The 13870-nt window shown below is 46.9% G+C and overlaps 1 protein-coding gene across 2 annotated transcripts; it reads left to right on the forward strand.

The window, feature by feature from the left end:
- Positions 1-3098: 3098 nt before the first annotated feature.
- NKX1-2 (NK1 homeobox 2) lies at positions 3099-6397 on the forward strand. 2 transcript variants are annotated; one of them, XM_065066771.1, is made up of 3 exons: positions 3099-3282; positions 3388-3549; positions 4553-6397. In XM_065066771.1, exons 1-3 carry the CDS (start codon positions 3114-3116, stop codon positions 5125-5127), a joined length of 906 nt encoding a protein of 301 aa, XP_064922843.1. In that variant the 5' UTR covers positions 3099-3113; the 3' UTR covers positions 5128-6397. The 2 variants fall into 2 exon arrangements, with proteins under 2 accessions (XP_064922843.1, XP_064922844.1); XM_065066772.1 differs by having other exon boundaries at positions 3205-3549.
- The last annotated feature ends 7473 nt before the right edge of the window (positions 6398-13870 follow it).

Consider the following 13870-nt stretch of genomic DNA (forward strand, 5'->3'; position numbering starts at 1 on the left):
TACCGCTCTTGTCATTTCCGGGAGCACTCAGGACCGCCAGCGATGCCTTTGCACAAGCACACCAGGTCTTGATTTGGGTCAGACTTTTCTGAAGCGCTGAGGATCTCGTTGTGTTTCCATCCCGCAGTTTCCCTTGGGAGCAGAAGCACGGTTGGGTGGCCACCGGTGCTAGGACGCCGCAGAGCTCGGGTTTGCTGAGCACCCCAAAACACAGCCTGTGGGTCTGGGCAACTGACCTAGGGCAGGATTTGACCCTTGGGGACCAAGGCGCTGATCCAACAGCAGCAGAAGCCTGATGAGACCCACCTCAGCTGTGCCTTGCCCTGATGGCATCTTCTCATACATGCTCAGTGCTTCATATAGACGATCGAGAAAAAACCACTGGTTCATCATATAAAGAACTGAACCGATCCCCTCTGTTTTATAGTCACAGATAAGATTTTATCAGCTCTGTTCCAGCTTTAAAGATAATATTGTTTTCTCCCTTGATAAAGTCCAAATATTTTCTTATTGCTAATACTATCAATAGCATGCCATGACTCCCAGAATACATAAAGAGCTGTGGTGGAATTATAGCCCACTTTGTTTAAGAAAAGCAGAGGACCCTTGGCAGCTTTGATTTGCATCACTGATCCTGGAATAGCCTCTGGCTTCTCTTTAAAGATAGTATCTAAACTGTGAAATTCATTAAATAGACCCAGAAATGGATCAGGTTATTTAAAACAACATCACTAATGGTGCAATATCTCAGCTGTCTCCACCGATGGTGAACATTGTCTTGGATAGTGTTATCAGTCCAGGACACCCGCTATGAATATTGATCCGCAGCTTGTTACAGCCATCACTTGCCGTCAGGACAGGTCAGGGTTGAAACCCACCTAGCATCAAAGCAATTTAGAGACAGCACTCGGGCTGAATTTTAATGCTTCAGCTGGGAAACAGGCCAACTTCAAACAGACTGCTAAAACTAATCCATGAATGTCTGCTTTTTTTGTATGTGCCTTCCTACCTGCATGCATGTTTGCAGGTTGGTGTGCATGCACGTGTTAAAACGATATTTAAAGATGGGTGCTAGCTCATCAATTAACCCCAAGGCTACAGTTTACTTTCTCAACTCCTGCAGACACATTAATTCAAACAGAGTATTTGCTGTCTCACATATAGGAGATAAGATTTTTCTTTCTTCCAAACATAAAAAATGTCTGGCACTGCCAAGGCTTGCAGGTATTCTCAAAAGAAAGTGACCCACGCACCTATTTACCATACCATAATACCTATGATTTCTCCACGTAGTTTAAAACTAGTGTTGAGCCACAAAAAGAATCTTGTTTCAAAGACATTAATAGGATCTGCATTAAGGCTACAGATCCATTTTCTTTATTTGATCTCACTTCTGAAGCACGATGTCCAGCACCTGCAACTGCACCTCTCCCCTCCCTTCTCCTTCTTCTGCACCTCAAGGAACTTTAAATAGTAAGCAATACTTAACTAGCACACAGCAGTGTTTTCTCGTTCATCACCACCTTCATTTTCATGCAGGGTGCACCCCCAAAACTAAGCTTTATCAGTCGGTAGCTTTAGCAAGTGAAGTTCTCAGGACAGAGCTCCCTTCTATTCTATGCACGCCTGGTATCTCATCCTAGAGTCCAGTGCCAAATTGACTCCTGGATGCTGCCACCACGTAATTAACAGTAACAATTACTTGCAATCACATTGCCCTGCACATCCTCATCTCACCTTCCTGCCCTCCCGTCATCTTAAGGCCTTTGCAATGGCAAACAGAAAGGCCAGTTCTGCTGAGGCTGAGACACCTGTGAAGAGGAGGAGGATTCTGGTTTGTACTTCTTTCTAGGGATAAAAGCAGATTCCCACCAAGAAGTGCATCCCCTGGCCTCCTCCGGCTGAAGGGTGCCCCTTCATCTGCACCTTGGCCTCATTCACAGAATACACTAAATGAACCAACTTTAAAGAGAGAGGAAAGCATCCCCCTGAACAGATACAGATGTACAGAAATACATTGCTAGCAAGTTTTCTATAAGCTGGCTAGAAGTGGTCATGGTCGTGAGAGTGGTGCAGGCTTGACCTGCTGTGGCCTTTGCTGTCCCAGTTACACGTGATCATTTCCACTCAAGGCAAGGGGGTTTGTCAGTGGGGCAGGTAGTCCCCCAGCATGGCCATGCCTCAGTTTCCCTGCCTATAAACTGGGAATAGTGTGAACACCACAGGTGAGTTAGAGGAGTTAGGACTAGCCCTTGGCCCAGAGTCTGACCTAGCCTGATCCTGAGCTGACCCAAAATGAGAAGCTGCTCATTTCTCCCTGTAGTTTCACATCTGAAACTCTGGCTGCTAGCAGGATTGCTTCAAGCCTGGAGCCTGCTCAGTGCCACAGAGGGATGCAGGAGCCTGCCTCTCCTCTCTGGGTCCCTCTGAGACACGAAGCTTGCCCCGCTGGACCACCGCTGTTCCAAGGCATCTGCAGGTGGGTCAGCAGAAGGGACTGTGATGGCTGGGGGCTCTCCGGACCCCAGGGGAATCACAGAATGGGATTGGAAGGGACCTCGAAATCCCTCCACCGGAGCAGGAACACCCAGATGAGGTTACACAGGAAGCTGTCCAGGCGGGTTGGAACGTCTGCAGAGAAGGAAACTCCACAACCTCCCTGGGCAGCCTGGTCCAGTGTTCTGTCACCCTGACCACGAAGAAGTTTCTTCTCAAACTTAAATGGAATCTCCTGTGTTCCAGTTTGTACCCATTGCCCCTTGTCCTATCATTGGTTGTCACCGAGAAGAGCCTGGCTCCATCCTCGTGACACTCATCCTTTATATATTTATAAACGTTAATGCGGTCAGTCTCCTCCAAGCTAAAAAGACCCAGCTCCTTCGGTCTTTCCTCATAAGCGAGGTGCTCCACTTGCTTAATCATCCTTGGGGCTGCCACATCCCATCGCATCTCCGCACTGGGGGAGCGCCCCCAGCCCACCTCGCTGCGCTTCCCCCCTCCCACCCCCAAACAGGGGCTGGCAGGTAACGGGAAAGCCCCATCCCCGGGAGTTTGGGCTGGAGGGATGGAGCCAGCTCGGCGGATGAGGTGGGGGGCTCGGAGGCGGCGTGCCAATGGCTGCGCTGCCCCCTCCTCTGCCCCCACCCCGCCGCCGGCCCCTCCGCCCTCCCCGCCCGACCCTCCTCCCCGCCGCTCACTCCGCGCCCAGGCGTGCGGCTCGGGAGGCGGCCCCGCTCCGCGCCCGGCGCAACCTCCGCCGGCTCCGCGCTCGGGAGCCAGCAGGTCTCCGGGAAAGCGCTGGAGGGTGAGGGGAGGGAATGCCGGAATGCCCGGACCGCGGGGCCAAGGCGGCCCCCATCCATCATAAAATCTCCTTCTCCGTCTTAGACATCCTGGATCCCCAGAAATTCAGCAAGAGACGCGAACCGGCCGCGGGGAGCTGGGGCAGCGCCCCCCGCTCGGGCGAACGGGAGAAAAGTTTGGGAAGAGTTGAAGTAGGAAAGGACGCTACTGCTCCCGGCAGCGGGAGGAATAAACTAGAGGCACATGGTAGGAACGCGCTCGAGTTTCTCCGGCCGGCGATGGCGGGGCGAGCAGGTGGAGGCGCCGGCAGACGGGGACCCCCGGCACTCCCAATCCCCGCGGGGTGCGCTCCCCGTGCGGGGCTCCCGCAGGAAGATGGAACGGGGCAGCGCGGGGGAAGCGGGGGGATGGATCTCTATTTTAACTCTCGATGATGCAAGGGGAAAAGTTCTCGGTGTTTCCCTCCCACCCCCGGCCTCCCGGTGTGCGGAGCATCCTCCGCCGCCCGAGGAGGACGGGGCATCCCAGGGCGTTTCACCGCCCCATCCCGACCCCAGACGGGCCGCGGCTCTTGCCAGGGCACCGTACGGGGTATTTTTCCCTCAGCACGCTGGCTCCCGGGTACCCCTTTCCCCAGGGCGGGAGGGGTCGGCTGCCCCGGCCCCCCGGCCGGCAGCGGGACGGGTAATTGCTCAGCCCGTCCCCACCGGAGGATGCCTGAGCTCCCGTTGATCGATATCCTATTACCGACTCCCGCCTATCTCCTGCCCGCAGCTTGCAGGTGCCCACTTCAAACCTCCTTCCCCCGGCCTGATCCTAATATTGTTCGATTAAAACTTACCTTTAATAGATGACATCTATCGATCTGGCCCTCGCAAATCTGAAACTCCATTAGCGCGCTGATGGGGAGGAGGGGAGGGGATTTATTTCGCTTCAGAAGGGGACTTTAATAACTTCTTTTTTAATTGGTAAGAAATCCATATCGACGGCCCCCCCGCTCCTTGCCGCAGATGCGATGGGAGCGCGGAGGGGCTCTCGCCCGACGGGAGAGTTGGGGTTTTTTTGGTCTCTCCTTTATTGTATTGTAACGATTACCCTTATTTTCTCACGTTAGAGGGGGGGTGATGGAGAAGCAGCGCCGGGTTTCGAGGGGTGGCAGGTGCCTCGGCGCTGGGTGAGGGACGGGAGGAGGGTGCGCGGCCGCCTCCCCGACGTGTCCCCTCTGACGAGCGCCGCCATCTCCCCTCAGATGCGCACTCCCCGGCGGAGAGCGGCGCCGAGGCAGCGGGACAGGAGCCCGAGGACGGGACCGGGGACGGGACCGGAGGCCGGCCCGCCTCCCATCAGCCCGGTCCGGAGGAGCCGGGCTCGCCGCGGGGCGGCAGGCGGCGGCGGGCCGAGGCGGGATGCGGAAAACCTCGGCGGGCACGGACGGCTTTCACCTACGAGCAGCTGGTGGCCCTGGAGAACAAATTCCGAGCCACCCGGTACCTGTCGGTCTGCGAGCGCCTCAGCCTGGCGCTGTCGCTCAGCCTCACCGAGACGCAAGTGAAGATCTGGTTCCAGAACCGACGCACCAAATGGAAGAAGCAGCACCCGGGGGCCGACGGCGCGGCCACCGCCGCATCCTCCCCCGCTGCGGCGGCGTCGGGCGGCAGCCCCAGCCCGCCGGCTCCCGGCGCTTTGCCCTTCCAGACTTTCCCTTCCTACGCCGCCGCCAACGTCCTGGTCCCGCCGGCCGCCCCCTTCCCGCTGGGCGGCGGCGCCTTCGCTCCCTTCCTCGGCCCCGCGTACCTCGGCCCCTTCTACGCCCCGCACCTCTGAGGCGGACGGATCCCCCGTGTCCCCCCGGAAGCCAGGCACGGTCCTTCTGCCCAAGCGGGGTGCGACGGCTGCGCTTCTGGTGGTTGCATGGCGATTTGAAGTGTAAGAAAGTCGATTTTTTTTTTTTTCCAGGAGTCACAGCAGCATGTTTGAGGTACATACTTTGACAAAGAGAAACAAACCCCACTGTGACCACCGGATTTTATTAGCACGTTTGAGATGTAATTATAGGCGTTGGAGATGGGAAAAGTAAACCTCTTTACACATGGCTGACACTAATTCCCTCCAGATTCTTCTCCAAGTTCCTTTTTCAAGCACTCCTCGTTGCCGTTCAGCTTGCCAGCACGTCTCAAACCTCGAGAGCTCGGGAGCTGTGGCACTTGTTCCTGCTGCTGTTCTCCTGCTGATGGTACACACCAACGTTTCCAATTCCAGGGATGCTCGCCAGCGAAGTCCCCAGGCTCTGAATTTGCTCGTAGGACTGGGTTGTTCCCTGTTTGACCCATGTTTTATTGTCATTTCTGACTTCTGACCTGAAATCTGCAAGCTGTGTGCTTGGTACCCTACCTGGAGGAGAGTTTTTCTTTCTGCCTGAGAAGGTGTAGGAAACTGCCGCTCCGTGTCATCAGGCGACGAGCAGAAAATCTGCGCGGTCAGTGGGAAAATACTCAATTGCTGCTGATACCCACGTCCCTGCCGTCTTTTTCTGTTCATTCCCAGTGACTTCAGAGGTTTTGGATGAGATGTCTAAAGATCATTCTTTTTGCAGAGAACAGTTGTTCTTATAATAACACAGCATTAGTGCCAAATGAGGCAGAAAAGAAAACATAAATCAGAGAAAATGATTACATTATTCATTTCCTTAAAAATGGGGCATTCGTGGTAGAAAATAAGTAAAATGCAGAATTTCCAGTATGCCGAGACTATTTTCCATAACAGAGAAACACATGCTTTTTGGTTTTTTTGCTTTTTTTGAAGCATTTGTTAGAAGGGAAAATCACATTTCATCTTCATCGTTACAAGCACCGGAATGCAAAGGAATTTTAGCTGGGGGCTTTTCTGTCCCTGAATGGATGGGAAGTAATTGGTTTAAAAAACTCTGTCTCATGCGGTTTTACAAATTCTTACAACACGCTGTTCCACGACTGTATCCCCGCGGTCTCTTGCAGCGCTTTAAAGTACGCATTGGCTTTCCAACCAAAAAACATAGCACATAAATCCTATCTAGCTCTTCTTGTGTTTGTCTAAATAAAAAGGTTTTTTTAAATTATTCTGTGTTTAATTGTTTTTAATTGTACTCAAAGTAGCTGGGCTGTTTCCCCACTGGGTGTGGATCATCCTGCTTTACAGCAATCACCTTCCTGAACTCCAGATTTGCAGGGGTGAGACTTGCAAGGCCAGGCTTGGGGAACAGTGTCTGTGCCCTGTTAGGCCAGTGGGACCACTCACTGAAACTGTCTTTCCAAGCCAAAGAGGAGTTATTCCGTGTCTTCTTAATTACTTCTGCAACTCTTAACAAAACACAAGGTTCGCCTCAGGTCATGGTGTTGGAAGTCATAACTACTGTGTGAATGTAGCTACTTGCAGGTTAATTGAAGTAACTTTTTAACCCTAATTTCACTCATGTCTGACCCGGGTGTCTGGGCCATCAGGGTGCAACGCTGCCAGCAAACCAGCCATCCATTTCTGTCTGCCTGGAGTTAATTAAGAAAGGTCTTCTCGCAGGCTTGTCTAGTCCGTGGTCCCTGCTTCAAGTTAGGACTAGCCAGACCTGAACCCTCTTGACCAATTTGTGGCCTCCAACTTGTGATTGTCGTCACCGTGCGTGCAAAAACTGGTTCTTGATTTAATCTGACTGTTGCTCTGAGGTGTTCTCAGAGCATGAAAGGGTTGGTCAGTGCACTGAAATCTCTGGTGGAAAAAAAAGGCTGGTGTGCTGTCATTTGTCGTATAATTAGTTCTCTTGCTTAAGTGTAAATCGCAGCGAAACCTAGGGAATGTTAGAAATCAAAATAATGCAAATAGTATAAATTGTCTCCTCTTTCGAGATGTGGTTTTGCTGTTCATAAACCTTTTCAAGGCTCCGTGGTTTGTCAGCAATTTTGCCTTTGGCAAAACAACATTAGTTTTATAGGAAATCTGAATACTCGATTAATACTTGATTCCTTAGCAAGAAGAGCCAGCTCTTTTCTGTTTAGTCACTTCTATAGCCCCAGATTCACAAAGACATTGTACAGCTGATTTCAGAGAACATGTCGGTCACGGTTCCTGCTTTGCATGACCTTCACCTCTGTGCAGCGTTGGAAGGGTGACACGTAGCAATGGCACTGCAGATTTTGTGGCACTGCAGATTTTTGTGGCCACCAAAGCATTTCTGGCTAAATGCTTCCGAGCCCTTTGGACAGACCCCTCCCCTTCTGCTTTGTCAAGGGGGCGGCTGCTGGGGTGGGTGATTTCATTGGTTTCTCGTTAAGGATGTGGTGACTGGTCACTTGTTACAGCTGTAATTCCAAGCAGTCCTGGAAACAGCAATTGCTGTCCAACACCACATTGTCCAGATTATGCTATTCACACTGGTTAACACTTTTGGAAATGCCCCACTGAGTATCCATTATCTCTAACAATTCTGAATACGGATTTGTGCAATATTTTCAAGCATAGACAAAAAATGACTTTACTCACAGCTGAATATAGATGTTAAAGGGAATCACAAGTAAGTCCCATGTGTAAAAAGCAAAAAATGCATCTATATTAAAGAGTTTTGAATGCAAATGCTCCAGAGCGAGCAGGAAAGTTAGTAGCCTCCCTCATTCCCGCCATGTAGTCCATCATAACTGCATCTGCAGCGAGCAGGAGTCAACAGCTGGTTACAGACTGTCCAGACTACTGCAAACTTCTGGGTCATGCAACTCTAGCTAAAGCTTGGCTTGTATTCTCTTTCTTTCTCTTCCAGTAACACGGCAGGTAGGATGCTGGGCCTGAAATCTCACCTCCAGCAATGGCAAGTGCTTGGTGCTTCACAGGACAGCAAGAAAGCATATGCTGTGTCTCAGCTGTAGAAAGGGAAAGCTCTTGAGTCATCCAGTGCTCATCTCTTGACAAAATAACCTTTTTTCACACCTTCTCCCTGCACAGGCAATATTAGTGGTCTAAGAACCACAAAAGCACTTTGGAAATCAACTTTGTTTAACCTGATAATGAAAGAAGTACGTGGGGTAACGTGTTAGAAATGTCAATTTAACTGGACTTTCAGATCTGTATTTAACAAACAACCAAACCAAACAAACAAAACAAAGAAACAACAACAAAAACAACAGGAAACTCATACGGTTTGGTTTGCAATGTCTGAAGAATACACTGAACCACCAAATGCACCGAGTAACAAAAGATAAAATATATTTATTGAAAAGCCAGTGAGTGAGCATTTTTCATGAAGAAAACCAATATGTTTTGTTGTGTAATATATGACTGGAAAATTAAACTAAAATCTATTTTGTCTCCCCCTCCGCTCCCTTATTTGCTAGGAAACCTGTAATAAGCTAAGTGCTATCTACACATAGGTTCCTGAGCTAAGGATAGAAACCCCTGTTTTCTACCTTTCCTTACTGAGATCAGGTAGGACCATTTCAAGTGAGGCAGGGAAGGCCAAAGATAAGGAGAAGAGACAGAGCTCAGAGGCCGCCTACCGCTCCCTGCTTCTGGCCGAACAGCTCCTTCAGAAGACACATCGCCAATGATTGCTGTTGTCACTGTGGAATATCTAAGTCCCACCTCCTGATGGCAGCACAGGTTGTATTTATGTTGAGAGGTGTGTAGCGATGTCTTCTGGCAGTTGTTTTCTTGGCCATCCACACCTACGAAGACCCACCTGTGTTGTGTGGGTGGCTGATTCACAGGGGATGCAAACGGGGACGTTTGCTGTGGCCGTTCCCTTTATCGACAGCCCAGCGGGCTCCAGACTGCTGAAGGCATTGACTGGGAAAATCTGTGGTAAGAAATGTGGCAAATATTTCAAAATTATTTACTGCGGGCTGGATTCCAACCAGCAATACTTCTGCAGGATGTGCATGAAGTGGATTGAGTCCCTTTTAAAGCTGTGGATATTTACTTCTACATCATATTACAACAACAGGGATGTGCAAACCCAGTCTTGGCATATTCAGTCCAACAACTGGACCCTTTTTATTGTTTACCTCATTTTATAAAACACCCCAGGCACTACCTCTGGCAATCTGCGAGTTCCAGACCACATTCAGAAAAGCAATGAAAGTCAAGGTAGCCAAATGTTTATCAAAAGCCTCACAAAATCTAACAGCTGATCTATTAAACGCTTCATCATCCCACTAAGCGGTCAGGTGACTCAGGAATGATTGAGAAGCGTTGCTTTGGTCCCATATACTGGTTAGGAATGAGATCAAAGTCTGATTTTCAGCAGCTTTACAACTCACAGGCAGACTAGACGTCTAGCAAAATATTTGGTGGGGGAGATCTTCCTGAAGACAAATTGATAATACGGGTCTTGCATCACTAGGTCTGAACACATTTTCTGTTTTCCAGTGTGACCCTAGATCAGCTGAAGTCACACTGAACAGATCTTTGCAGTACTTTCTTGACATGGAAAACTCATATTCCAGGCCCTGTTTCTGGTAGTGTACTCAGAAAAAGTTTCTGGGAAGATAATGATGCATATAACTAATTTATGAGCTGCACATTACAGGTTTGCTTTAGCCTCTCGGTTGGCATCTTTGCTGTTTTATTCACAGGAGCTGTTTTGTGGTTGCTGTGATTCACGTAGCCTGTGGCAACACTACCTTTGCTTACTGTCGTAGCACGAATATTAAGCTAAATTTCTCTTAGATTTTCCCATTCAAACACTGAAGAGTTCCCAAGCTAGCTTGTGATCGTCTCATTTTCTTTGTTTTGCGTAATGCCATGTGAAAAATGTAATTAAAAATGTGCATTCCATGGGGTTAGCCATGTTGCAACACTGCAGATGGATTTCAGTGGTATTCAAGGTTCATGCTTTTTCACCACGCAGCCTCTGCCATACTGAAATATTGTCGAAGACACCAGATCTATGTACAAGATCAATGAACATAAAATATTTTAATCCTTTCTACACATGCTGATTTGTTATGAGGTAGCTTTGATCATGGAAATTATTGTACTGCTATTGTTTAAAGAAAGAAGCCTTAAACAGTCATTGTTTTAAAAAGGAGAATGTACAGAGATGCATAGACTTTGTAAAATATGAACATTAAAAGATGTCAGGTTTTGTATCTGTGGATCTTTAAGCTCCTTGATATAACAAATTGAGAGTCAGCTGAGTTGAAACCTTGTCCTCTCAGGTTAGGTCAGTTCTATGGTGATGTTCCAACACACGGTACCTGTGCTGACACCTCTTGTTTAGTGTTTGTGGGGAGCTGTTAGACTGACAGCTTGCCTTGTCTGGAAGTCATGGCTACCAGTGAATTCAAGAAATGCTGCATTTCACTGAAATTGCTACAGAAGAGCATTAGTTTCAAGAAATGATAAACAAGACAGAGAAAGCAAAGAATAGATTAAATGCTCTACTGATTTATTTGTCCCTTTACTTATTTGTGATAGTTTAAGAACAGGTAATTTCTGTCAAGATCTTTCTGCTTTCTGAAGATCTTCCTTTTGGCAATATGCTCTCCATATTTCTGATATCTCAAGTTGTGTGATTTTTTTGAAAACAATTATTGTGAAACAAATTATTTTAAAACAATGGACTTTAAAGCCAAGTCTTTTGTCCTAATATGTATCAAGAAAGCCTTTAATTTTGTGAATTATGTAGTATTCTAGAAAATCTAAGGCTAGTTCAAAGTCCTGAAAGGGGAAGTTCAGGAGCTGACAGCGTGTCATCCCAAGGTGAGGACAAGTGGCAGATGATGCAATTGGTTACCTGGCTGATCTTTCACTGCAATGATGCCAAGTTAAAGTCTGACAGGGTTGAGGTATTTTGTTAGTTCTTCAGCTTTAGCCTACAGTAGCTCTGAGCAGATGAGTGCCCACCATTTAGGCAGATTAGCAATCTCTGTTGCAGCAATGTCAAACACTCAGAACAGCAAGGCCAGCAGGGATGTGCAGTGGTAGAATTTTGAGGGGAGTTTCCCAGCTCCTGAGATAAAGCGTATCCAGATGTTCAGTGCTCAGTCCTGAGATTAACCAAATTGACAAGATATTTATTCTTATTACACAGTTAGATGTATTTATGTTCATTTCCTGTGTGCTCTCATGACAGTTATAGCTGCCATCTGGGTCAGATTTTGAAAGTCTGGAGAGCAGGAAAAGCGGTTGGTTCTTTCACAAATCACTGTCCTGTTAAAATCCAAGAATGATGAATGGAAGTTAGGAAGGAGATCTACAGGATCCAAATCAAAATACATTTCTACAAGGAAGAAGCAAGGCGCCTATGAGGCACTTGAGAGCGTGAGATTCAAACTGACTTAATCTCATTCATATTTTCTTTCTGATTTTTCTGTCTTTCTGATTTTTCTGCTCAAAAATGTCATTTATCAGGCTGCTCAGACTCCTGCACACTTTCTGCTCTCATGGATCTCACACTTGGATCGTTTTGCTGCTGGAGTTGTAGGTTCACTGCTGTCAGAGTTGCACATCAGAGCTAGAGAAAAATCTAAAACCAGTCACTAGTGAGCTGAAGACATACGGCTCTTTTAATCTGTCTTGGTACATCTGAAAGTTGTTTTTCCCAAACTCTCTGCATCATCTCGGTAGTGTGATGCCCAAGGAATTTGATGATCACCAGAAACATATGTAGAAAAGCTCTTTCATTTAATTAACTACAAGTTAAAGAAATAGAAGAGCTTATAATTTACCTTTAAACCTAAGTTTCACATACAAGTGACATGTTTTATTTCATGTGTGTAAGGCTCTGGATATAGGCATTGATAAGCTGCACAGGAAAGTAACTGACTGTAAATTCAAACATTGGAAACAATGCCTAACAGGAGACAATAACTTAAACCATCTTGATTCTGTAATTCAGTTATCCATGCTCTCATCTAACAAACAGAATATCATTGAAATATTTGTAAAATAAGCAAACATACAAGTCAGGGAGGATAAGTATTAACTATAGCTCAAGGTTTATCTTGCAACAGGAATATCAGCTCTAAGGCTTGTTTGTGGTGCTTTAAACTGGGTTAACTAACATCCATCCAATAAAACAGCTCAATTTTGAGGCAGTTGTGCTATGCTTTACAAAACTATCTTGAAAGATATGAGCTAAAAAAGAAATCTCTAACCAAATTTGAGAGGCAGATGTGCTTTGTACGCATTACAATTTGTTGCTCCTATGTTCTGACTCACTGCACTGTAAGATATTCTAGCTGTGCTGCAGGAAAGACTGAAGTTTCCTGTCCTGGAAGAAATGTCTTAATGTAGAATTCTGCTGTCAGTAAATAACCGGAATAACACAAACATGGGGTATGGAAAATCATTTTTCTATATAATGGACTATCAAAATCTGCATGAACTTCAACTGTCAATTACGAAAATGAAAGATTGAAGTGTACAAGTAGAAAATTCCTGAAATCGCTCATCTCTCCATTGGTATCTTATCACCATAGTGATAAAGCACCTTCATCTTCTTCTTGGGTCTTTTCCAGACCTACTTTTTCAAATATCTGCCAGAGGAAAGTCTTGCCTCTGGGTATGTTTGGTGACCAGACACTTTCTAACAGTGGGCAAACTAAGAAATGTTACTTGGGCTGTGTCCCCACACTCACACGTACACATGTGACAGAGTCCCTCACTGCATACCGTTATCTTGTTGGTCGTCCTTCAGATGACACAAACATCTGCAAGGTTGGCCTGTATGTATGACACCATCACACTCTTCTCAGAAAGCTGCTCGGTATGAAGCACCAGGACAGCGGCCAGACTGGGACTGCAGGTTGAGTTTTCCAGGGCAATATGGTAAAGCTGGCCTTAAAATCTGCCTCTGGCTCAAAGAAATGTAATTTTTTTGGCTGAGTGGCAGCACAGTTTCATCAAGAGGAGAAAAGGTGAAGAACACCTTTGTGGCTTTCCCAGAGGTGGGAAGAGGGGTGGGAGTGTCTTTCTGCCAGCACTGGAGACCTGTATTGGTTTTAGCTAACTATGAACTTGCACCTTGAGCCTTGTGACTTAGCTGATCTCCGAGGAGGCTGAGGCTGTAATTCCCTTGTATTGGCCTTACCTTTAAATAACCACAATAACTGGGATGCAATTCCTCAGTCTCTTCACACGCCTAATTCCCACCGACTTCAGTGAGCGTTTCTGCCAGAGACAGAGCTGCAGAATTACTCCTAACAACTGGCATGACTTAACTTGTTCCTTCTTATAACTTTATGGTTTACTTACATGTCAAATTGTATTTATTGGATCAGCAGAATGAATATAATAACCCTCTTTCCTCAAGTAGGTCAAGATTTTCTTATTATCTGTGGGGCAAATAACTGTAAAATGCGAACATTTCATGTCTTATGTTTTCATATTTTGGTTACTGCCACGTGGAGTCTTTTAGATAGCTACAGGTAACTAAATAGTACACATTAAGCTTTTGTTTTCCTTTTTAAAATCACAGGAAATACATCTATCTGAGAGCAACTGCTTCACGATCTATGGTAATAGCTGCCACTGCACACAACGTGAACAACTTAAAATTCCAACTCGACAGCATTTAAGGAAGAAAAGTGGATATTTTCTGTGTCTTGAT

The sequence above is a fragment of the Columba livia genome, chromosome 6 (genome assembly GCF_036013475.1).
Source record: "Columba livia isolate bColLiv1 breed racing homer chromosome 6, bColLiv1.pat.W.v2, whole genome shotgun sequence".
Classification (NCBI taxonomy): domain Eukaryota; kingdom Metazoa; phylum Chordata; class Aves; order Columbiformes; family Columbidae; genus Columba; species Columba livia.

What these genes read in the sequence shown, in the direction of transcription:
- NKX1-2 (XM_065066771.1), top strand. Translation starts at nt 3,114, where the DNA reads ATGGCTGCGCTGCCCCCTCCTCTGCCCCCACCCCGCCGCCGGCCCCTC. An exon ending in CCGCGCTCGGGAGCCAGCAG is followed by an intron (nt 3,283 to 3,387) that starts GTCTCCGGGAAA and finishes TCTCCGTCTTAG; the next exon opens with ACATCCTGGATCCCCAGAAA. An exon ending in GAATAAACTAGAGGCACATG is followed by an intron (nt 3,550 to 4,552) that starts GTAGGAACGCGC and finishes ATCTCCCCTCAG; the next exon opens with ATGCGCACTCCCCGGCGGAG.